This window comes from Heterodontus francisci, chromosome 11, assembly GCF_036365525.1.
Source record: "Heterodontus francisci isolate sHetFra1 chromosome 11, sHetFra1.hap1, whole genome shotgun sequence".
In the NCBI taxonomy this organism is placed as follows: Eukaryota; Metazoa; Chordata; class Chondrichthyes; order Heterodontiformes; family Heterodontidae; genus Heterodontus; species Heterodontus francisci.
The window spans coordinates 117448479-117474482 of record NC_090381.1 but is presented as its reverse complement, the minus strand read 5'-3'; the positions used below and the strand labels follow the sequence as shown (position 1 = coordinate 117474482).

The 26004-nt window shown below is 46.6% G+C and overlaps 1 protein-coding gene across 10 annotated transcripts in view; it reads left to right on the top strand.

Moving 5' to 3' along the window:
* tp63 (tumor protein p63) overlaps nucleotides 1-26004 on the top strand; it is a 399995-nt gene that overhangs the window by 241508 nt on the left and 132483 nt on the right. For all 10 annotated transcript variants that reach the window (XM_068042835.1, XM_068042838.1, XM_068042833.1 and 7 more), the window contains one exon: nucleotides 6248-6380. In XM_068042835.1, coding sequence (XP_067898936.1) covers nucleotides 6248-6380 — 133 coding nt within the window. The remainder of the gene's footprint in view (nucleotides 1-6247; nucleotides 6381-26004) is intronic.

The following is a 26004-nucleotide window of genomic DNA, read 5'->3' as shown; positions in this document are numbered from 1 at the left end:
TCTGTAGGCGTTCCTTGGCATCCGTGGCTATCTGCAGGCGTTCCTCGACGTCAGTGGGTATCTGCAGGCGTTCTTTGGCATCCGTGGGTATCTGCAGGCGTTCCTCGACGTCCGTGGTTATCTGTAGGCGTTCCTTGGCATCCGTGGCTATCTGCAGGCCTTCCTCAATGCCCGTGGGTATCTGCAGGCGTTCTTCGGCGTCCGTGGCTATCTGCAGGCGTTCATCGGCGTCCGTGGGTATCTGCTGGCATTCCTCAGCGTCCGTGGCTATCTGCAGGCGTTCCTCAATGTCCGTGGCTATCTGCAGGCGTTCCTCAATGTCCGTGGCTATCTGCAGGCGTTCCTCAATGTCCGTGGCTATCTGCAGGCGTTCCTCAATGTCCGTGGGTATCTGCAGGCGTCAGTGGGTATCTGCAGTGGTTCTTTGGGGTCCGTGGGTATCTGCAGGCGTTAATCGGAGTCCGTGGCTATCTGCAGGCGTTAATCGGAGTCTGTGGCTATCTGCAGGCGTTCCTCGGAGTCCGTGGCTATCTGCAGGCGTTCCTCGGAGTCCGTGGCTATCTGCAGGCGTTCCTCGGAGTCCGTGGCTATCTGCAGGCGTTCCTCGGAGTCCGTGGCTATCTGCAGGCGTTCCTCGGAGTCCGTGGCTATCTGCAGGCGTTCCTCGGAGTCCGTGGCTATCTGCAGGCGTTCCTCGGAGTCCGTGGCTATCTGCAGGCGTTCCTCGGAGTCCGTGGCTATCTGCAGGCGTTCCTCGGAGTCCGTGGCTATCTGCAGGCGTTCCTCGGAGTCCGTGGCTATCTGCAGGCGTTCCTCGGAGTCCGTGGCTATCTGCAGGCGTTCCTCGGAGTCCGTGGCTATCTGCAGGCGTTCCTCGGAGTCCGTGGCTATCTGCAGGCGTTCCTCGGAGTCCGTGGCTATCTGCAGGCGTTCCTCGGAGTCCGTGGCTATCTGCAGGCGTTCCTCGGAGTCCGTGGCTATCTGCAGGCGTTCCTCGGAGTCCGTGGCTATCTGCAGGCGTTCCTCGGAGTCCGTGGCTATCTGCAGGCGTTCCTCGGAGTCCGTGGCTATCTGCAGGCGTTCCTCGGAGTCCGTGGCTATCTGCAGGCGTTCCTCGGAGTCCGTGGCTATCTGCAGGCGTTCCTCGGAGTCCGTGGCTATCTGCAGGCGTTCCTCGGAGTCCGTGGCTATCTGCAGGCGTTCCTCGGAGTCCGTGGCTATCTGCAGGCGTTCCTCGGAGTCCGTGGCTGTCTGCAGGCGTTCCTCGGAGTCCGTGGCTGTCTGCAGGCGTTCCTCGGAGTCCGTGGCTGTCTGCAGGCGTTCCTCGGAGTCTGTGGGTATCTGCAGGCGTCAGTGGGTATTTGCAGTGGTTCTTTGGGGTCTGTGGGTATCTGCTGGCGTTCCTCGGCGTCCGTGGGTATCTGCAGGCGTTCTTCGGAGTCCGTGGCTATCTGCAGGCGTTCTTCGGAGTCCGTGGCTATCTGCAGGCGTTCTTCGGAGTCCGTGGCTATCTGCAGGCGTTCCTCGGAGTCCGTGGCTATCTGCAGGCGTTCCTCGGAGTCCGTGGCTATCTGCAGGCGTTCCTCGGAGTCCGTGGGTATCTGCAGGCGTTCCTCGGAGTCCGTGGCTATCTGCAGGCGTTCTTCGGAGTCCGTGGCTATCTGCAGGCGTTCCTCGGAGTCCGTGGCTATCTGCAGGCGTTCCTCGGAGTCCGTGGGTATCTGCAGGCGTTCTTCGGCGTCCGTGGGTATCTGCAGGCGTCAGTGGGTATTTGCAGTGGTTCTTTGGGGTCTGTGGGTATCTGCTGGCGTTCCTCGGCGTCCGTGGGTATCTGCAGGCGTTCCTCGGAGTCCGTGGCTATCTGCAGGCGTTCCTCGGAGTCCGTGGGTATCTGCAGGCGTTCCTCGGAGTCCGTGGCTATCTGCAGGCGTTCTTCGGAGTCCGTGGCTATCTGCAGGCGTTCCTCGGAGTCCGTGGCTATCTGCAGGCGTTCCTCGGAGTCCGTGGCTATCTGCAGGCGTTCCTCGGCATCCGTGGGTATCTGCTGGCGTTCCTCGGAGTCCGTGGGTATCTGCAGGCGATCCTCGGCGTCCGTGGGTATCTGCAGTGGTTCTTTGGGGTCCGTGGATATCTGCAGGCGATCCTCGGCGTCCGTGGGTATCTGCAGTGGTTCTTTGGGGTCCGTGGGTATCTGTAGGCGTTCCTTGGCATCCGTGGCTATCTGCAGGCGTTCCTCGACGTCCGTGGGTATCTGCAGGCATTCCTCGATGTCCGTGGGTATCTGCAGGCGATCCTCGGCGTCCGTGGGTATCTGCAGTGGTTCTTTGGGGTCCGTGGATATCTGCAGGCGATCCTCGGCGTCCGTGGGTATCTGCAGTGGTTCTTTGGGGTCCGTGGGTATCTGCAGGCGTTCCTTGGCATCCGTGGCTATCTGCAGGCGTTCCTCGACGTCCGTGGGTATCTGCAGGCATTCCTCGACGTCCGTGGGTATCTGCAGGCGTTCCTCGGCATCCGTGGGTATCTGCAGGCGTTCCTCGGCATCCGTGGGTATCTGTAGGCGTTCCTCGACGTCCGTGGGTATCTGTAGGCGTTCCTTGGCATCCGTGGCTATCTGCAGGCGTTCCTCGACGTCCGTGGGTATCTGCAGGCGTTCCTCGACGTCCGTAGGTATCTGCAGGCGTTCCTCGGCGTCCGTGGGTGTTTGCAGGTGTTCCTCTGAGTCTGTGGGTATCTGCAGGCGTTCCTTGGCGTCCGTGGGTATCTGCAGGTGTTCCTTGGCGTCCGTGGGTATCTGCTGGCGTTCCTTGGATTCCGAGGGTATCTGCAGGCGTTCCTCGGAGTCCGTGGCTATCTGCAGGCGTTCCTCGGCGTCAGTGGGTATCTGCAGGCGTTCCTCGGCGTCCGTGGGTATCTGCAGGCGTTCCTCGGCGTCCGTGGGTATCTGCCGGCGTTCCTCGGCGTCCATGGGTATCTGCTGGCCTTCCTCGGAGTCCGTGGGTATCTGCTGGCGTTCCTCGGAGTGTGTGGCTATCTGCAGGCGTTCCTCGGCATCCGTGGGTATCTGCTGGCGTTCCTCGGCGTCCGTGGGTATCGGCTAGCGTTCCTCGGCGTCCGTGGGTATCTGCTGCCGTTCCTCGGAGTCCGTGGGTATCTGCAGGCGTTCCTCAGCGTCCGTAGCTATCTGCAGGCGTTCCTCGACGTCCGTGGCTATCTGCAGGCGTTGTTCAGTGTCCATGGGTATCTGCAGGCGTTCCTCAGCGTCCGTGGCTATCTGCAGGCGTTATTTGGCGTCCGTGGCTATCTGCAGGCGTTCCTCGGCGTCCGTGGGTATCTGCCGGCGTTCCTCGGCGTCCATGGGTATCTGCTGGCCTTCCTCGGAGTCTGTGGGTATCTGCAGGCGTTCCTCGGAGTGTGTGGGTATCTGCAGGCGTTCCTCGGCGTCTGTGGGTATCTGCTAGCGTTCCTCGGCGTCCGTGGGTATCTGCTAGCGTTCCTCGGCGTCCGTGGGTATCTGCTGCCGTTCCTCGGCGTCCGTGGGTATCTGCAGGTGTTCCTCGGCGTCCGTAGCTATCTGCAGGCGTTCCTCGACGTCCGTGGCTATCTGCAGGCGTTGTTCAGTGTCCATGGGTATCTGCAGGCGTTCCTTGGCCTCCGTGGCTATCTGCAGGCGTTCCTCAATGTCCGTGGGTGTTTGCATGTGTTCCTCTGAGTCCGTGGGTATCTGCAGGCGTTCCTCGGCGTCCGTGGCTATCTGCAGGCGTTCCTCGGCGTCTGTGGCTATCTGCAGGCGTTCCTCGGCGTCCGTGGCTATCTGCAGGCGTTATTTGGCATCCATGGGTATCTGCAGGCGTTCCTCGGCGTCCGTGGCTATCTGCAGGCGTTCCTCGGCGTACGTGGCTATCTGCAGGCGTTCCTCGGCGTCCGTGGCTATCTGCAGGCGTTCCTCGGCGTCCGTGGCTATCTGCAGGCGTTCCTTGCCGTCCGTAGGTATCTTCAGTGGTCCTTTGGAGTCATGGGTTTCTGCAAGCATTCCTCGGAGACCGTGGCTATCTGGAGGCGTTCCTCGGAGTCCCTAGGTATCTGCAGTAGTCCCTTGATGTCTATGTGGGTATCTGCAGGCATTCCTCGGAGGCAGTGGTATCTGCAGGGGAGCTCCCACACAGAGATATTTGAAAAGCACCAGTGCAGCCTGTTCACACAGTCATTTAATGGCTGATAGAAATCAAAAAAATATGAAGAGAAACCTAAAAGGAGAAGCTAACTTCGTAGATAAGTCTCTGTCAGATAGTTCCTCCATAAATGTTTAAGTTTTAGAGTAGAGTTCTTTACACGACTGCTGATTAAGAACCTTTGCCATTTTGTCTAATACACAGTGGGACTTGGACAAAAACAGAACAGGAAATCTGAGCCAGCAAAGTGCGGTGAAGGGAAACCCCCATCCGCCAAGTGACATAAGCCAACACTTTTGCTTCAAACATGCTGGCACAGAGAGATATTTTAGCATTTTACATGAGAATTTCACAGGAGTGAGTTGGTAATATTGCTGATATTAGGAAGCCAGTCATAAATTGCAAATGCAGTCCGGAAGCCAGGATGATATTTAAAGTCAAGGTGGAAGTAATCATCCTCTGGTGTGGTTTGATTACATTACTTCAAACACTGTTTGCAGGAGGTTGCAATATCTGCACAGTTATGAGTATTTGTGTATTCACAATTCCGCATCTGGGTCAGCCTTGGTTCAGTAACACTCTCACCTCTGAGTCAGAGGTCATGGATTCAAATCCCACTCCAGAGACTTGAGCACAAAATCTAGACTGACGTTCCAGTGCAGTACTGAAAGAACACTACACTGTTGGAGGTACCCTCTTTCAGATGAGACGTTAAACCGAGGCCCCATCTGCTCTCCCAGGTGAATGTAAAAGATCCCATAGCCACTATTTGTAAGAAGAGCAGGGGAGTTATTCCCAGAGTCCTAGAACAAAGAACAGCACAGGAACAGGCCATTTGGCCCTCCAAGCCTTCGCCGATCTTGATGCCTGTCTAAATTAAAACCTTCTGCACTTCCGGGGTCTGTACCCCTCTATTCCCATCCTATTTACGTATTTGTCAAGATGCCTCTTAAACGTCGCTATCGTATTTGCTTCCACCACCTCCCCCGGCAGCAAGTTCCAGGCACTCACCACCCTCTGTGTAAAAAAAAACTTGCCTCGCACATCCCCTCTAAACTTTGCCTCTCGCACCTTAAACCTGTGTCCCCTAGTAACTGACTCTTCCACCCTGGGAAAAAACTTCTGACTATCCACTCTGTCCATGGCACTCATAACTTGGCCAATATTTATCCGTCAATCAGCATTACAGAAGTAGATGATCTCGTCATTATTGCATTGCTGTTTGTGGGAGCTTGCTGTGTTCAAATGCACTGCCATGTTTCCTACAGTACAACAGTGGCTGTACTTCAGAAGTACTTCTTTGTCTTTAAATAGCATTGGCCTGATTGAGGTGTACAAAATCATGAGAGGTATAGACAGGGTGGATAGCAAGAAGCTTTTTCCCAGAGTGGGGGATTCAATTACTAGGGGTCACGAGTTCAAAGTGAGAGGGGAAAAGTTTAGGGGGGATATGCGTGGAAGGTTCTTTACGCAGAGGGTGGTGGGTGCCTGGAACGCGTTGCCAGCGGAGGTGGTAGTTTCGGGCACGATAGCGTCTTTTAAGATGTATCTAGACAGATACATGAATGGGCAGGAAGCAAAGAGATACAGACCCTTAGAAAATAGGCGACATGTTTAGATAGAGGATCTGGATCGGCGCAGGCTTGGAGGGCCGAAGGGCCTGTTCCTGTGCTGTAATTATCTTCTTCTTTGGGATGTCCTGAGGTCATGAAAGGCATTATGTAAATGGATGTCCTTCCTACTTGGGAATGGGAGGTTAGCCACACAAGTACACATGGGGCCAGTGTTCATGGATGGAATGTGCCAGGTTAAGTCATGATTATTTCATGTGCTGCCACCTTCCGTCGTACATCAGTCTGCCACTTGCTGTGCAGGGAAGTTGGTGAGCGGAGACTTTTTGAGTGAACCTGCAGGCAAGTAGTCCTGACTGTGTAGAGGCCGAGACGAACAATCCAGAGAACGTGAATCTTGCTGTGTGTGTGTGAGACCCTGAAAAGAAATGGTTTGTGTGTTCAGGCAGGTGAGAGTAAGTTTATGAAAGCTTTACCTCGACATGATGGTTCATTTGTATTTTGCAGACCAGTATTAAATGTCCAGCCGATTGACCTGTCCTTCAGCGATGAGCCACATGAGGGGGTACCAGGCAATAGAATCGAAATCAGCATGGATGTGGTGCGCATGCAAGATATGGAGCCCCTGGACCCTATGTGGGTGAGTACAGGCCCACTATACATATAAGGCTATCCAACAGGGCATTGAAGTGCCTTTCTGGTAACTACTTATACTTCTGATTCTCTGTAATTATGGGGAATTCTCGTTTTTTTCCACAGTAAGTAATTTAAACACAATAGTGTGTGTGTGTTTAAAAGACTTAGTAACTCTGCGCTAAGAGTACAGGTGGTAATTCTGTAGCACCCTCTTCTACCCCACCCCCCCCAACCCCACACATGCGAGGTCAGCATTCATTGCCTCACCGTAATTTCCCTTGAGAAGGTGGTGGTGCAGAAGACACTAGACTTCGTAGAGCAAACCAATGGTTTTGTTAGCAACCCTCCAGAATGTATGTGAAGTCTCATAAGGTGCTACATTACACCAGATATTATCATATCTCAGGTCTCAAAACACTTCACACTATGAATTGCGCTTTTAGAACTTTCAATGTAGTCAGTGTGTCCTGATTGACAATGAAATTTGAAGTAGCCCTGGGTTTCACAGTTAAATTGTGCTGGAATGGTCAGTGTCTGAGGTGTGGTGGGGGGTCAGCAGCCAGTCTGGGAGGTGGACAGGGCCAGTGGCCGGGCTCAGGTTGGCGGGGGAAGTGGGGGTGGGTAGTGGTGTCAGTGGCTGCTCTGGTGTTGGGTCAACAGCTGTTCTGGGAGTGGGGGTGGGGGGGTTGCTGGTCAGCAGCTGGTCTTGGGAGGCAGGGTCAGCAGCCAGTCTGTGGGGGGTGCGGGAGGGATGATCGGCAGGTTTGTGGGTAGGGTGTTCAGTGGCCGATGTGGGCGTGGGATGTTCAACGGCTGGTTTGGGATGGTCAGCGGTTGTTCTGGGGATGAGGTTAGGGCGGTCAGTGGCTGTTCTGGGTATGGGTGAGCTGCAGCAGCCGGTTTAAGGGGTATTGTGTGCCCTCTACATAGTCATTATTTCTACTGTGTGATAGTGATGCTTCAATCTGAAGCCGGGGTATTAAATTTGAACAAAGGAAATTATGAAGGACAAATTGGCTGAGGCGGATTGGGAAAATACATTAAGGTATGACAATACATAGGCATTGGATAGTCTTTAAAAATGTACAGCAACTGTACATTCCTTTAAGGCACAAAAACCCCAGAAGTAAAGGCAGTCAACCATGGCTAACAACGAAGTTAGGGATTGTATAAGATTAAAAGAAAAGGCCTTTAATGTTGTCAAAAATAGTAGTAAACCTGAGGATTGGGAGGATTTTACAATATAGCAAAGGAGGACCAAGAAACTGATCAAGAAAGGGAGAATAGAATATGAATGTAAACTAGCAAAAAGCACCAAAATGGACTGTAAAAGCTTCTATAAGTACGTAGAAAGGAAATGTTTGACTTAGACAAATGTGTGTCCATTATAGGCAGAGTCAGGAGAATTTATAATGGGGAATAGAGAAATGGCAGAGAAGCTAAATGATTACTTTGTGTCTGTCTTCACTGAGGAAGATACAAGAAATCTCCCAGAATTAGAGATCCAAGGGACTAGGGAGAGTGAGGAATTGGAAATTAGTATTAGTAAGAAGGTTGTATTGGAAAAATTAATGGGGCTGAAGGTTGATAAGACCCCAGGACCTGATATTCTACATCTCAGAGTGTTAAAAGAGGTGGAGATAGTGGATGCACTGGTGATCATCTTCCAAAATTCTATAGATTCTGGAACGGTTCCTACAGATTGGAAGGTAGCAAATGTCACCCCACTATTTAAGAAGGAAGGGAGTGAGTAAACAGGGAACTACAGACCTGTTAGCCTTACATCAGTAGTAAGGAAAATGTTAGCATCTATTCTAAAGGATGTGATAAATGGACACTTGGATAGTAATAATCTGATTGGGCATAGTCAACATGGATTTGTGAATGGGAGATAATGTTTGACGAACCTGTTTTTTGAATATGTTACTACCAGAAGTGATAAAGAGGAGGCGGTGGAAGGCTTTTAATAAAGTCCCCCACGGAAGGTCAGTTAGCAAAATTAAAGCACATGGGATAGGAGGTAATATAGTGGCATGGATTAAGGATTGGTTAACAGGCAGAAAGTAGGAATATACTGGTCATTCACGCATTAGTAGGCTGTGACTAGTGGGGTACCACAAGGATCAGTACTTGGGCTCCAGCTGTTTACAATATATATCAATGATTTGGATGTGGGGACCAAAGGTAATATTTCCAAGAATGCGAATGACACAAAACTAGGTGGGAATGTGTGTTGTGAGGAAGATGCAAAGCGGCTTCAAGGGGATTTGGGCAGACTTGATGAGTGGGCAAGAATGTGGCAGATGGAATATAATGTGGAAAAATGTGAGGTTATCCATTTTGGTAGGGGAACAGATGTGCAGAGTATTTCTTAAAAGGTAAGAGATTAGAAAGTGTAGTTATGCAAAGGGACTTGGGTGTTCTTGTCAATAAGTCACTGAAAGCTGAAATAAAAACAAGAAATGCTGGAACCACTCTGCAGGTCTGGCAGCATCTGTGAAAAGAGAAGCTGAGTTAACGTTTCGGGTCAGTGACCCTTCTTCGGAACTGACAAATATTAGAAAAGTCGCAGGTTATAAGCAAGTGAGGTGGGGGTGGGGCAAGAGATAACAAAGGAGGTCTAGATTGGACCAGGCCACATAGCTGACCAAAAGGTCACGGAGCAAAGGCAAACAATATGTTAATGGTATGTTGAAAGACAAAGCATTAGTACAGATTAGGTATTAATACACTGAATATTGAACAGCAGCAAGTGCAAACCTGAAAAAAAACAGTGGGTAAGCAAACTGAACAAACTAAGATGAAATGAAATAAATGCAAAAAAAATTGTAAAAAAAGAATGTAAGAACAAGGAAGAAAAAATAACTAAAAATGAAAGTAAAATGGGGGGCTGTAATGCTCTGAAATTATTGAACTCAATGTTCAGTCCGGCAGGCTGTAGTGTGCCTAATCGGTAGATGAGATGCTGTTCCTCGAGCTTGCATTGATGTTCACTGGAACACTGCAGCAATCCCAGGACAGAGATATGAGCATGAGAGCAGGGGGGAGTGTTGAAATGGCAAGCAACCGGAAGCTCAGGGTCCTGCTTGCGGACTGAGCGGAGATGTTCCGCAAAGCGGTCACCCAGTCTGCGCTTGGTCTCCCCAATGTCTCCGCAAAGAACCTTGTAAAGAACCTTGGTTAGACCGCACCTGGAGTACTGTGTGCAGTTTTGGTCCCCTTACCTTAGGAAGGATATTATTGCCATAGAGGGAGTGCAACGAAGGTTCACCAGACGTGTTCCCAGGATGGCGGGACTGTCCTATGAAGAGAGATTGTGGAAACTGGGCCTGTATTCTCTAGAGTTTCGAAGAATGAGAGGTGATCTCCTTGAAACCTACAAAATACTTAAAGGGATAGACAGGGGGTAGATGCAGGTAAGATGGGGTTGGGGAGTCTAGAACCTGGGGACACAATTTCAAATTAAGGGGGAAGCCACTTGGGACAGAGATGAGGAGAAATTTCTTTACTTGGAGCGTTGTGAATCTTTGGAATTCTCTACCCCAGAGGGCTGTGGAGGCTCAGTCATTGAGTATGTTTAAAGCAGAGACTGAGAGATTTCTAAATACCAATGACATAAAGGAATATGAGGATAGTGTGGGAAAAGGGCATTGAAGTGGATGATCAGCCATGATCATATTGAATGGCAGGACAGGCTCAGTGGGCTGAATGGCCTACTCCTGCTCCTCTGTTTCTCAATATCCTTAAGAATTTGTGTTACTTTTCTGTAGGAAAATTGTTGCTTTTGTAATTCCCGTTGATTATATGAGATATCTGACCAGCACCAATTAGTCTATGCATGTAGATAGATCAAATACTGAACGAGATAAATGATGCTGATGGGCAAATGCTCTTGGCATTCTTTTACTGTTGGATTCACTGGGTAGTATCATGAAAATTAACACATCCCATTCTAGTTCTAGACCTCTCACATTTACACCCCAACATACAAACTTTCACAATAAACATTTGAATTGTCTGTAAAGCTATGTGATAATTTATCAATTGTGCCTACTCAGGAGCAGTGTAAGCTGAATGGAAGGATCTTTTTGCTGAGCAAAACTTGTTCAGGTTTGTTGCTTGACGAGGGTATGTTTTGCAAAGTTTAGAGAGTAAATAAAGGAGTAGTTCAACTTTCTCAGCAGAGTCTGTAATGACCAAGTTTGATGGTGGATATTCTGACCTCTGTTCCTCTGTTGGTGAAACCATTCTGGGCAGTTGTCAGTACATTGAACAATACAAGGAAAGATCAAATATTTAGGCAGGCATATCGCATACTATTCAGCATAGAGGCTCCACTCATTCCACCTGGAACAACACGAGCTTGGAAGCTCGGGAGTACAGCTTTCATTGCAGCTGATTGTTTATTTATCAGACTGTTGTTTTCAGGGACCTTGTTTTATTCTCAGGATGTGAGCAGGGCGAACAGGATTAATTGGATAGCTCTTTCAAAGAGACTCCTTCTGTGCTGTATCATTCTATGGTTCTATAACTGGCAAGGCCTTGATTATTATTCACACCTTCCTGTGTAGTAATTGATGGTTGCAATTGAGTAGTGTGCCAGCCTCTTCAGACAGCATTTAAAATTAACCTTGTATTGTAGGACTGGAGCCACAGGTACGCTCACATTTCTGAAGAACAGTGGTGAACCAGCTGGGTTTTCATAAACCCGAAGTTTTCATGGTCGTTTTACTGTGCAGCTACAGATTTACTTTAAAAAGAAGCAAGGCCTTTACTAGCGGTTGCTTAACATCAAGTGGTTATTTTTCTACCCATTTTCTATATTCTTTGCGCCCCTGCCCAAGCCTCCCAAAAAAAAAGCGTTGGTTACTTTTACAACGTGAAGCTTTGGCATAAAGCTTCAATTTCACAACTTGACATGGTGAGATTTGAACTTGCAACCTCTGATGGTGGTCCAGCACCATAACCACTACAATAGTATACTGTGCATAACTATTTATATTGTAAACAAATGGCCATTGCTGACAGCTCCTTAATATAGAATCATTGAGACCATTCGGCCCATCAAGTCCATGCTGGCTCTCTACAGAAATCCAGTCAGTCCCATTCCCCGCTCCATCCACATAGCCTTGTAAGTTTATTTCCCTCAAGTGCCCATCCAGTTTCTTAAAATTATTGATCATCTTCATTTTCAGCACCCTCGTAGGCAGCGAGGTCCAGGTCATTACAACTCGCTGCAGAGAAAAGTTCTTCCTCACATCCCCCCTGCATTTCTTGCCCAAAATCTGTGTCCCTGTACCATCAGCTAATGGAAATGGCTTTTCTCTGTCTACCTTATCCAAACCTGTCATAATCTTGTACAACTATTGTATCAAATCTCCCCTCAACCTCCTTTGCACCAAGAAGAAAAACCCCAGCTTCTCCAACCTAACCTTGTATCTAAACTGCCCCATCCCTGGAACCATTCTGCTAAATCTCTTCTACACCTTCTCAAGAACCCTCACATCCTTCCTAAAGTGTGATGACCAGAAATAGACACAATACTCTAGTTGTGACTGAACCAGAGCTTTATAAAGGTTCAGCATAACCTCCTTGCTTTTGTACTCAATACCTCTATTTATGAAGCCCAAGATCCCATATGCTTTGCCAACCACTCTCTCAGTATGTCCTGCTGCCTTCAAAGATCTATGCACATGAAGCCCCCAGGTCCATCTGAAACAAAAACAGAAATGCTGGAATTACTCAGCAGGTCTGGCAGCATCTGTGGAGAGAGAAGCAGAGCTAACATTTCACGTCATTGACCTTTCATCAAAACTGGCAAATGTTAGAAATGTAATAGGTTTTAAGCAATTAAAGTGGGGGTGAGGCAAGAGATAACAAAAGACAAGGTGTTGATAGGACAGAGGGTCACAGAGAATAGCTGACCAGAAAATCATGGAGCAAAGGCAAACGCTATGTTAATGGTGCACTGAAAGACAAAGCATTAGTGCAGGTTTGCTGAACAACTCCGCTCAGTCTGAAAGCATGACCCCGAACTTCCGGTTGCTTGCCATTTCAAAACTCCCCTCTGCTGTCATGCCAACATTTCTGTCTTTGACCTGCTCCAGTGTTCCAGTGAACATCAATGCAAGCTCGAGGAGCAGCACCTGACGTTTTGATTAGCCTTGCAGATTGAACATTGAGTTCAATAATTTCAGAGTGTGACTGGCCTTTCTTTAATATTTTATTTTTTAACCATGTTCCTGCTTTTCATGGAGACAGAGTTGCTCATTATTCCGCTATTAACAGTCTCTCTGGCCTAATGCTTTGTCTTTCACCATAAGCATTAGCACACGCTTTGCCTTTGTCCCAGGACAGCTTTGTTATTTAATCTCTCCTGCCCTATCAAACACCTCCCCCTTTGTTCTCTTCTCCACCCCCTCTCCCCTTCACTTGCTTGAAACCTAATTCTCTTCTAACCTTTGCCAGTTCTGATGATAGGTCACAGACCTGAAACATTAACTTTACTTTTCTCTCCACAGATGCTGCCAGACCTGCTGAATATTTCCAGCACTTCTTGTTTCTGTTTCAGATTTCCAGCATCTGCGGTATTTTGCATTTATTTACCACGACTCATTGTTCTCTATTTATTTATTTATTTAGAGATACAGCACTGAAACAGGTCCTTCGGCCCACCGGGTCTGTGCCGACCATCAACCACCCATTTAAACCAATCCCACATTAATCCCATTACCCTCTCACATCCCCACCTTTCCTCAATTCCCCTACCATCTACCAATACTAGGGGCAATTTACAATGGCCAATTTACCTATCAACCTGCAAGTCTTTGGCGGTGGGAGGAAACCGGAGCACCCGGCAGAAACCCCCACGGTCGCAGGGAGAACTTGCAAAATCTGCACAGACAGTACCCAGAATCGAACCCGGGTCGCTGGAGCTGTGAGGGTGTGGTGCTAACCACTGTGCCGCCCTGAAGCCAATTTTTTATCCAAGCTGATACTGACTCTCCTATTTCATGAGCCTCAGTGTTGTTAACCAGCCTATTATGTGGTACTTTTTTTTTGTTATTCATGGGATGTGGGCATCACTGGCCAGGCCAGCATTTATTGCCCATCCCTAATTGCCCTTGAGAAGGTGGTGGTGAGCTGCCTTCTTGAACCGCTGTAGTCCATGTGGAGTAGGTATACCCACAGTGCTGTTAGGAAGGGAGTTCCAGGATTTTGACCCAGTGATAGTGAAGGAACGGCGATATAGTTCCAAGTCAGGATGGTGTGTGACTTGGAGGGGAACTTGCAGTTGATGGTGGTCCCATGCACTTTCTTAAAATCCATATAAACAACATCCACGACTTTCACTTCATCAACGTTCTGTTATTTCACCAAAAAGTTCAGTGGATTAGTCAAGAACGATCAGCCTTTTACAAATCCGTGCTGGCTTAATTATCTCAAACCTCTCCAAGTGTCTGTTAAATTTTTTTTCTCTGATTATTGTTTCTAAAACCTTACCCACCACTGATGTTAAACTGACTGGCCTGTAGTTACTAGGATTGTCCTTACACCCTTTCTTGAATAAGGTTGTCACATTTGCCACTCTCCAATCCTCTGTCACCTCCCCCGTATCCAGGGAAGATTGCAAGATTTAGGCAAGCCTTTCGCTATCTCCACCCCACTTCCTTTAGCAACCTGGGATGCAAGCCGTCCGGAACAGGAAACTTATCCAGTCTAAGCATAGCCAGCCTTTCCAGTACATCCTGGCTAGTAATTTTCACCCCATCCATTACCTTTACCATCTCTGTTTCTGCCAATATGTTGTCAGAATCCATTCCATAGTAAAAACCGATACAAAGTACTCATTAAATATCTGATATCAGGTTGATATTTCTCTCCCTCTTTGCCCATACCCCTTCCCACAAACCTTAGAAAAGCTTGTGGTTACTCTTGGGATCTTAAGATTTGGTGTGAGGTTTCAACAGTTCAAACTAAAGGGATTAATTTTCCATCTGGACTGTAAAGTATCTTTAATAAACATGCAACTACAAAAAAAAACTACATAAAAATGAAGCCTTAATAGTGAAATATAAGTGACACCCCTCAAACCTGCATTCAATTATCAAAATAAAAGCAAAATACTGCGGATGCTGGAAATCTGAAATAAAAACAAGAAATGCTGGAACCACTCAGGTCTGGCAGCATCTGTGGAAAGAGAAGCAGAGTTAACGATTTGGGTCAGTGAAGGGTCACTGACCTGAAATGTTAACTCTGCTTCTCTTTCCACAGATGCTGCCAGACCTGCTGAGTGGTTCCAACATTTCTTGTTTTTATTTCAATTATCAAAAGCTGGTCTTATACATACAAAGGCCATTTCTTGCTCTGGATACAATTTTCTTTACCATCCTGTTCTGATAGTTTATAGAATCATAAAATCATAGAAAGTATAGCTCAGAAAGAGGCCATTTGGCCCATCGAGTCTCCGCCAGCTCATTCAAAGAGTAATCCAGTTAGTTCCACTCCCCCGTTCTTTCCCCATGTCTTGTAGCACGTTCCCTGTTTCTAATTGGACCTTGTCCTGAATGGATCCTATATGGGTACGTGTGTTTCGTATACATGTATGAGAGATGGTGTATTGTGTAGCATTACAGCAAAGGAAAGCCATGTCAATGCAGCCTGAATTTGAAGCCAGGACCTGACCTGACACCAGAGGAATGAGACTGTCTGCTGTCCCCTCTGCTTCAGTTTAGAATCCGTTCATGTCTTAACACCAGATTTCGACTCCATGTACAGTATCAGTCTTTGGCCTCCTTATCTCGAGAGACAATGGGTAAGCGCCTGGAGGTGGTCAGTGGTTTGTGGAGCAGCGCCTGGAGTGGCTATAAAGGCCAATTCTAGAGTGACAGACTCTTCCACAGGTGCTGCAGAAAAGTTTTTTTGTCGGGGCTGTTACACAGTTGGCTCTCTCCTTGCGCCTCTCCTTTTTCCTGCCAACTGCTAAGTCTCTTCGACTTGCCACACTTTAGCCCCGCCTTTATGGCTGTCCGCCAGCTCTGGCAAACGCTGGCAACTGACTCCCATGACTTGTGATCAATGTCACAGGATTTCATGTCGCGTTTGCAGACGTCTTTAAAGCGGAGACATGGACGGCCGGTGGGTCTGATACCAGTGGCGAGCTCGCTGTACAATGTGTCTTTGGGGATCCTGCCATCTTCCATGTGGCTCACATGGCCAAGCCATCTCAAGCGCCGCTGACTCAGTAGTGTGTATAAGCTGGGGATGTTGGCTGCCTCGAGGACTTCTGTGTTGGAGATACAGTCCTGCCACCTCAGTACAGCAGATATAACACTAAACCAGTAGATGCAGAGAGATTTCTTGTCTGCAGACTGTAGGCAGCATGTTTACTACTAGTAATAAATACAACTTTCTCCGCTCTTTAAAATGAAGGTCTAAGCACAGGGGCACAACGATCCTGTGGAAATGCTACTGGATACCTGCTTCAGTTGATTTTACTGGAATCCACCAGGGGTCACTTGTAGTAGCCTCTCAGATTTACAGAGACCTGCAGGCAAGGAGGAGCTGAGCTCTCAAACGTGTCCAGAGCAAGAAATGGCCTTTGTATGTATAAGACCAGCTTTTGATAATTGAATGCAGGTTTGAGGGGTGTCAATTATATTTCACTATTAAGGCTTCATTTTTATGTAGTTTTTTTTTGTAGTTGCGTGTTTATTAAAGATACTTTACAGTCCAGATGGAAAGTCTCAAATGACAGTCAGCTGGGAGTGAGTTATGAGACTACAACTTCAAGGTATTCAAATTATTAACTACTTAAAAAGTTTTTAAATATCATATCAATCCTTAGATTGGATTACAGCTCTGATCATCCTTCCTGATACTTCTTGGATTTTTTTCCTTCCCCAACTGCTCCTCCGAAGGTATGGGGGTGCAGACCCCACTCTGACCTTCCAGTACTGTAGGAGGCAACAATGGGCAGATACGAGGCACTGACTCTCCAGTGCTACAGGGGGCAGCATTGGGTAGGTACAGACCCCACTCTGGCCCTCTAGTACTGCAGGGACAACAGTGTGCAGGTAGCCTATACAGGGCTCGTCCTTGGTACATCATGTAAATTTTCTGATCTACTATACCCCTCCATTACTTCTCTCCAATTCCCTAGAAACTCAAGTTCATGTAAGGGAAAAATTGGGTGGGTTGTGTAATGGGTGACTGATCTGCTACCTCCCATTTTGTGCCCTACCGATACTGAACTTTACTCACCCTTCAAACCTTCAACTTCCTGCTGGCTGATTTAGAAGCAAGAGCTAATCAACTAATGCAAATATAAGCTTTTTCTTTTCTAACCTTTGCCAGTTCTGATGAAAGGTCACAGACCCGAAACGTTAACACTGCTTCTCTCTCCACAGATGCTGCCTGACCTGCTGAGTATTTCCAGCATTTTCTGTTTTTAATGCTTATATAAACTGCAGTCAATGTCTGGAGCCTCTTGAGCAGCTGGGTGGAATCCTAGTAAACCTGGAGAGGTTTAGCTCTCAGGGTGAAATAGTGATGAACAATGTTACTTGTGTTTTTGCCTGTTTTATTTGAGGTATAGCGTAGGACAACAAAGTCTTCGAATTACTTACTGGAACTGCAACCAAGAATGGGGAGGAAATGTGTTTGGAATTTAGTTTGGCTGTGATACCCTGTTTGATAGTCTTTTTAAAATGAGAGGTCTCTATAATGTGCTCCTCTTGCTGCACTCTGAACTTTCCCTTTTTGGGGCCTTGAATGAATTATCTGTATGTGTCAGGCCCTGTCCACCAGGGACTCAGGGCTGCTGTCGGAGAGATCAGACTTTCGTCCCAACTGTATGTCAGAGTCCCAGATGTGAAAGGAGAGTGTGTTAGCTGGCTGCATCCCCAGTCCTCCACAAAAGTCTTTGTTTTTAAAATAATGATCTACTAATTAGTCCCCATGATGTATATGGAGAGTTGAGATTAACTCTTGCCCTCAAGTGAAATGGGGTGAGATAGCAGAGTCTAATTGGACCAGGATGCGCAGACATAATCAGTCCCTATTTTGAAGTGATACGTTCCGTCCTTATTTTTATAAAAGTGTAATTACAGTGTGCTGAGTTTATATAGGCAGCTGCTATTATCAATATGGATGTAGATATTTCTAAGAATGTTGGTAGGAAGTGTGTGCAGATGTTAAAATTTTAATGTATTTTAAGATAGATTGAAAGCAGGCTTCTGTACAAGAGCACGCATCGAAATATAGGGAAATGGAAATTGGCCGTTAACATTGCATTGGGGCAGAAGAGCAAGTGGGCATGAAGGATAAGTTTTGGTCAAAGCTCAGGAATTATTTCTTCGCGTGGAGTGTCAACACTGGAGTAGGTCAACAGGAAGTGTGATTGAAGCCAGTCATTGGGCTCATCTAAGAAAGAGCACAGAAAATAGGGAGAGGGCAATATTGGTATTCTGAAAGCAGGAGATTGAATGTGTTGAAGGGCCTTCTTCATCCAAACCTATCTTATCTTCACATTGATGTGAAACCTTTCTGTCCATAGAAGTGATTTAGTAGCAGCATAACTTCAGTAGGCTCAGCTTTGGAATGTGAACCAGGACGCAGTGAATGACACACTCTTATTTCTGGTCGTGTGAATTTTTAATTAATGTTTTAAAACTCCCCTGGGGACTAAAGAAGATTTGGCTGAATATAAAATGATTAGCTTGTCAATCTCGGACACATTTCATGCCCTTTGGATAGGCCTCTTACAATATCTATGTATGATGGGCAATCGGCAAATGCCAGCCATTCATGCATTTAAGATTTCAATAAATATTGAAGGAAAATTGTTTCAGAATAGATTTTTAATTTGAATTCATAACTGGAACTAATAATTTCAAAATGGTGGGGTACTCTGCTGAAGTGCATACCTGCTGAGTATGCTTCAGCTTTTTTTGGGTTTCGACTCCTTTTCCCTTGTGTGTGTTAAATATTTTTCTCCCCACCCACCCACCCCTGAATTTTCCTGAAAGATACAACTGTGGATGAACAATTCGCACTTCATTACAGGCCATTCATCCAGTTTCTTCCTTTCTCCCTTTGGGGAAGTGTCTGATCTCTCTTTAGCTTTCTTCTGCAGTGGCATGACTGAGGTGGACAGCTCAATGGTGTGGAGCAGGATGAGTGTGAAGCTGTGCCTTAAGACTCTGCAGCACCTGAATGTCACTCTTCTACCATCTAGTATCTGTAGACTGCGAACACCCACGTTCCTCTTTCCTAGCCTGCTCCTGCTCTTGTACAGAAGCTTGCCTTATTAAATATAAAACAATAAAAGGGCTCTTTAAATACTGTAGATTTGCTTCTAGTCTCAAACTCTGCACTTAAGCAGTAGATTAATGCCCCCCACCCCCCCACCAGTTCTCCCTTTAGTTAATCCATTTGTCATTCAGGGACCAGGGTCCGTTTAAGAACCTATTATTTACTAACTGTCAGAGTCTAGACGGTGTAAATGTCATAACTAAGTATGTTAAGCTGTGCTGTAATGCTCAATTATCAAAAATATAGAATAGCATTGTGCTTTCAATGAGTTCAGTTTATATTGCAATGTGTAACTGCTGTTTATCACTCTATCTTGGTTAGAGGGATTGAGAAAAGAAAGTTATTCACTGACAGGGACAATAATTTATAATAAATATCCAAAAGTGTAGTGTTGCTATGGATTGCTTAATGGGATGGGCACGAGAGATATGCACTGTCAGCAGTCTGGAGCAATATGTAGGTGGAAATCTATCCTCAGGGCTCACATTCCCCAGGCATTAGGTTTCTGAACTTTGATTCATAGAAAAATGGGGATTTCATAATGAAGGCACAATAATGTAACATAAAAGGGGGAAAAAATCTGAAAAGTAGTATAGATAGTTTAAACAAAAGCAAAGAGAACACTGAATAGAGCTACATATCAGAGTCTGTCTCAGTGCCATCACAAAGTGAGGCCATATTTATACAGTGAGACAATGATTGTTTCATTTTAAAAGGAATCAGTTCAGCTGATGGTAGAGCTGCATTTAAATAGTTTGGCAAACTCTGAGCCTGCCTGAGATTTGAGGTGAAGACCCAGATCTTTTTTACCCCCAAGATTAAATTTGTTCAAATCTATTTAAGGAGGGCTTTGAGAACAATATAAAACTGATTACCTTCTTGAGATATAATTTTACGCTTTAATGGAGGGAAGCAAAGTTATAGCTCAGTACAAATGAGATTCATGCTATCCTCCAATTCAGTAAAGCACTGTTTGTTTCCAGCAGCTTGGAATACAATTCTGTAGCAAAATAAAATGTGGTCTAATTTCTCCAATCATCAGCGCACAGGATTCTAAAATTGCAAAATTACCTCTTAAGATCTTAGTAAAGATTGAAAAATCTCACTCTGCAGGAGCATAGTATACTATAGCAGAGTCTGTTTCTGTGTGGGTGTGCTTTGCCTCCTCATTTGAATACAGCTTGCGCTGGCAGGGTTCAGTGATGTGGGAGGTGATTGCTTTTGTAGCATTTGTTTAATCTGAAGTGCCTTTTTTAATAGCTCGAGGCACAGGGTTCTGACAACACCTGCCTATCTGAGAGCTGAACTGTGTCTATGGCATTTTTCAGATATTCTTAAATATCCACAGTTTGTAGGGGTGAGGAGTGCAAATAACGCGAAGGAATTCAGCATAAACAGTGGCAATTGCAACATAAAGGAATGAGAAGAAACATAATCATGGACTTACAGCAAGTGGCTGATCCCCAAGCTCTGATTTGAAGATAATTCAGGCCAAGGGGGGTTTTAAAAATTCTTTTCTTTGCCAGCATTTAAATTGCAATGCTCCATTTGAAAGTGACTGCTGTGTTAAGTTCCTTGATTTATCCAAATGCGTATTTTGCTGCTTTTGATGTTAACAAATTGAAATTAATGTGAAACTTTCTTTGTGTGCATGTGAAGTTTGACTTTCGGCACTTGGTAGCGGTTGGAGTGCTGCCTGGATGATCTTGCTTGGCTTCCGTTTTATTTGATATGTGGAAGTGAATTTGATCCTTCAAAATGCTGATGATATTGACTTATGCTGACTTAGCTAAATTCATCCAGGACAGCAATGGGAAATTGCAGTGCAATGGGCTTAAAAAGGGGAGAGATCAGCCAGGGTTCCTGACCCAATGGCTATCCAGTGACACCTACTGGAAAGTGCATGTGCACAGACTGTCAGGTGAGAGCAGGCTTGGATGTGATGCCTTCCGCAATTACACAGCCTGGTTACACCAACCGACTAGGCTCACGCCTGAAGAATGGGTGTCTGCGAAAGTTCTCAGAGGACAGGTGGTACCTGTGGAGATGTATCCTAGTGCTTTCAGGAGGTCGGGAGAAATGGAAGAATGTGAATAAATAATGCTGCTACCTCTTCTTTGCCCTCCTTGTCTCGAGAGACAATGGTTAAGTGCCTGGAGGTGGTCAGTAGTTTGTAGAGCAGCGCCTGGAGTGGCTCTAAAGGCCAATTCTAGAGTGACAGATTCTTGCACAGGTGCTGCAGAAAAATTTGTTTGTCGGGGCTGTTACACAGTTGGCTCTCCCCTTGCGCTTCTGTCTTTTTTCCTGCCAACTGCTAAGTCTCTTCGACTCGCCTCTCTTTAGCCCTGCCTTTATGGCTGCCCGCCAGCTCTGGCGATCGTTGACAACTGACTCCCACGACTTGTGATCAATGTCACAGGACTTCATGTCGCGTTTGCAGACGTCTTTAAAGCGGAGACATGGACGGCCAGTGGGTCTGATACCAGTGGCGAGCTCGCTGTACAATGTGTCTTTGGGGATCCTGCCATCTTCCATGCGGCTCACATGGCCAAGCCATCTGAAGCGCCGCTCACTCAGTAGTGTATAAGCTGGGGATGTTGGCCGCTTCGAGGACTTCTGTGTTGGAGATACTGCCACCTGATGCCAAGTATTCTCCGGAGGCAGCGAAGATGGAATGAATTGAGACGTCGCTCTTGGCTGACATAAGTTGTCCAGGCCTCGCTGCCGTAGAGCAAGGTACTGAGGACACAGGCTTGATACACTCGGACTTTTGTGTTCCATGTCAGTGCGCCATTTTCCCACACTCTCTTGGCCAGTCTGGACATAGCAGTGGAAGCCTTTCTCATGCGCTTGTTGATTTCTGCATCTAGAGACAGGTTACTGGTGATAGTTGAGCCTAGGTAGGTGAACTCTTGAACCACTTCCAGAGCGTGGTCGCCGATATTGATGGATCGAGCATTTCTGACGTCCTGTCCCAAGATGTTCGTTTTCTTGAGGCTGATGTTTAGGCCAAATCCGTTGCAGGCAGCCGCAAACCTGTCAATGAGACTCTGCAGATACTCTTCAGTGTGAGATGTTAAAGCAGCATCGTCAGCAAAGAGGAGTTCCCTGATGAGGACTTTCCATACTTTGGTCTTCGCTCTTATATGGGCAAGGTTGAACAACCTGCCATCTGATCTTGTGTGGAGGAAAATTCCTTCTTCTGAAGACTTGAACGCATGTGAGAGCAGCAGGGAGAAGAAAATCCCAAAAAGTGTGGGTGCGAGAACACAGCCCTGTTTCACACCACTCAGGATAGGAAAGGGGTCCGATGAGGTGCTGCTATGCTGAATTGTGCCTTTCATATTGTCATGGAATGAGGTGATGATACTTCGTAGCTTTGGTGGACATCCGATCTTTTCTAGTAGTCTGAAGAGACCACGTCTGCTGACGAGGTCAAAGGCTTTGGTGAGATCAGTGAAAGCAATGTAGAGGGGCATCTGTTGTTCACGGCATTTCTCCTGTATCTGACGAAGGGAGAACAGCATGTCAATGGTCGATATCTCGGCACGAAAGCCACACTGTGGCTCAGACCCGCTTGGCCAGCTTCTGGAGCCTGTTCAGAGCGACTCGAGCAAAGACTTTCCCCACTATGCTGAGCAGGGAGATTCCACGGTAATTGTTGCAGTCACCACGGTCACCTTTGTTTTTATAGAGGGTGATGATATTGGCATCGAACATGTCCTGGGGTACTGCTCCCTCGTCCCAGCACAGGCACAGCAGTTCATGTAGTGCTGAGAGTATAGCAGGCTTGGCACTCTTGATTATTTCAGGGGTAATGCTGTCCTTCCCAGGGGCTTTTCCGCTGGCTGGAGAATCAGTGGCATCACTGAGTTCCGATTTTGTCGGCTGTATGTCCAGCTCATCCATGACTGGTAGAGGCTGGGCTGCATTGAGGGCAGTTTCAGTGACAACATTCTCCCTGGAGTTACAGTTCTAGGTAGTGCTCAACCCAGCGGTCCATTTGCTTGTGTTGGTCAGTTATTGTGTCCCCTGATTTAGATTTGAGGGGGGCGATCTTCTTGATGGTTGGCCCAAAAGCTCTCTTAATACCATCATACCTTCCTCTGATGTTTCCGGTATCTGAGGCCAGCTGAATATAACTGCATAGGTGTTACCAGTAATCATTTGCGCTGCACCTGGCTGTTCTTTGTGCAGTGCTTCTGGCTGCTTTAAGTGCTACGGATGTTAACTCGCTGAGGGCTTTCTTGTAGTTCAACAGTATGCTGCTACCACTCTGCAATTTAAAATGCCAGGGCAAACAGGCACTGTCCCAACCATCAAACCCTGCCAGTAGCAGGATGAAAATGGCTTGTATTTACGTGGCTCGTAGAACCAGGTGACATATTGCTATGTGAATAATGAAACAGTTTAATTCCAAATAAGTGAGCTGACAGCCTGATTAATGAAAGAAAAGACTTGCATTTATGTAGCCCCTTTCATGACCTCAGGACTTCCCAAAGCACTGTAAAACCAATTAAATATTTTTGAAGTAAAAACAAGAAATGCTGGAACCACTCAGCAGGCCTGGCAGCATCCGTGAAAAGAGAAGCAGAGTTAACATTTCGGGTCAGTGACCCTTCTTCGGAAGTGTAGTCACCGCTGTATCGTAGGAATTGCAAGTACTTTTTATGTAATCTGTGTCTTGCTCAATGTGTAGGCTCCATCAAGTGGTTCCCTTTTGGCTGGCCAACTTCCTGGTGAATTTTTTCTCTCCTTGGATCCAGTCTCTCCCTTTTCCTTTCCTTTCTCCTCAGGGCTATTACCCTTCAGTGTTTATCAAAGGTTCAGGCACCAATGATTTCTAGACTAAGGAAGAAGGGGCAGTAGTACCTGAGATACCACAAGCTGAGTGACTAATATCTTTTGAATTTTGAGCTCTTGGAAAGCACTGCAGTCTCTCTCCTTTCCCCTTCACCCCCTTTCACCATCCATGTGAACTGGAGTCAAATCCAAGCTAGGTTCCCTTCCTTGAAGTACATGTGTGAATTAGTTTTTTACAACAATCCAGCAGCTTTCATGGTCATTTTTTTCCCTGGTACTAGCCCACAGGTTACCAGATTTATTGAATTCCATTTCACATGTGGTCTTGCTGAGATTTGACTTATAAACTCTGGCTGGTAGCCCAGCACTTTCACCACTGCACTACTGTATTTCTCAGCTGAGGTATACAGTATTCTGTGATTGTGATGATAACACTGCCTCAGATCATATAGGTTTTTTAAAAAACTTGCATTTGTAAAGCACCTTTTGCGTCCAAAGGATGTCCCAAAGCACGTTGCAGCCAATGAATTACTTTTGAAGTGCAGTCACCATTGTCATGTAGATAAATGCAACTGCTATTGAGCAATACTTCATATAGTTGGCCAGGAGAAAGGTTGGCTGAAGTTGATCTCGAGTGTTCTCTCACATTGTTATTCTGCTCACCCACATGATGTTGTCCAGGTTCAGCTTTCAGAATCACATCAGCCAGTTCCAGTGCAGCTCTTCACCTCCTTTCCAAAGAATTCCAACTACTGCTGCAGCACCATTCCCGATCTTTGTAAGGGCTTACTTGAACAGCAGGTGCTAGACATGTTGCAGGAAGTTGGATATCGAAGATGTGAACTGAAGTCTCTGTAGACCTTGTTCAAGCAACCCCCAGCAAAATGTCATTGCTTCCCCCAGACTAGTTTCCATTCCTGTGGGCGGTACAGTGGCTCAGTGGTTAGCACCGCAGCCTCACAGCTCCAGGGTCCCGGGTTCGATTCTGGGTACTGCCTGTGCGGAGTTTGCAAGTTCTCCCTGTGACCGCGTCGATTTCGCCAGGTGCTTCGGTTTCCTCCCACAGCCAAAGACTTGCAGGTTGATAGGTAAATTGGCCATTGTAAATTGCCCCTAGTGTAGGTATGTGGTAGGGAATATGGGATTAGTATAAATGGGTGGTTGTTGGTCGGCACAGATTCGGTGGGCCGAAGGGCCTGTTTCAGTGCTGTATCTCTAAACAAAATAAAAAAATAAATAGAGAATGCTGTTCCTTCTGTCGGGGGCAGGAAACAGGATGACAACACAATATTCATATTCAATCTCCTTGGGGCATGGTGCATGGCTCAAGACAATCGATGAGATACCTACAACTGAACCTATGGTGGTGCTTTATGGTGCTGTTTTCGTGAATTGTCTCTGTTCCAACTGCTGAAGTTGAACCAAATCTGAGCCCAGGGTCTGAGGTGCTGGTTCGAGGGGAATTCTGACAATGAATGAAGGCGTCATTGATTGTATTTGGTTGGTGAAGAAAGCATCAGAACACATAATTTGAAACCATTAGATCAGATTGCTCATGTTCAAACTGCAAGATTTCATTACTTACCAACTCACCAATTTTAGAAGTTAATTGACATTTGCTTGAAATATAAAATCTATTAATATTTACCAAGAGTGCCGATGACATGGCAGGATTGTGTGTGTTGGCCAGTGCACATTACATATTTTAATAACACTGATTTGTAGCCATACTAACAGACATGACTCCACCTCTAAGTAAACATTAGACATCCTATAGACTCCAGTCTTGAAAGTGCATTAGCAGGAACTTCTGAAATCTAAAATCTTTCCCATTATGGGGCAGGAGAAGTGGTTCCTCATAGAGATCTTGCCTGAGGAACTCTCCAACAGAAGGTTCTGAGGGATCACAGCAAGCCACTGTTAGCAAATTTTGGTTTAATGACTTGTTTTAAACTTTTCCTGAGCATGTTGCAGTGGCGCAGTGGTTAGCACTGCAGCCTCACAGCTCCAGGGACCCAGGTTCGATTCTGGGTACTGCCTGTGTGGAGTTTGCAAGTTCTCCCTGTGTCTGCGTGGGTTTTCTCCGGGTGCTCCGGTTTCCTCCCACAAGCCAAAAGATTTGCAGGTTGGTAGGTAAATTGACCTTATAAATTGTCACTAGTATAGGTAGGTGGTAGGGAAATATAGGGACAGGTGGGGATGTTTGGTAGGAATATGGGATTAGTGTAGGATTAGTATAAATGGGTGGTTGATGGTCGGCACAGACTCGGTGGGCCGAAGGGCCTGTTTCAGTGCTGTATCTCTAATCTAATCAAATGTTCTGTAACTTACTGCCCACAGTACTTCAGAAAAAATGTTCAAACTTGACGTCGTGTGGCCTCATTTTACTGGGTGGAGTGCATTATCCCTTCTGCCTTGGGGATATTTTTCAGTATCTGAAAGAGGCAGATCATGATGGCAAGAAGAGTAGCCAGGTTTCAGAATATGCAGCGAAAGAAGGAATTAAATGA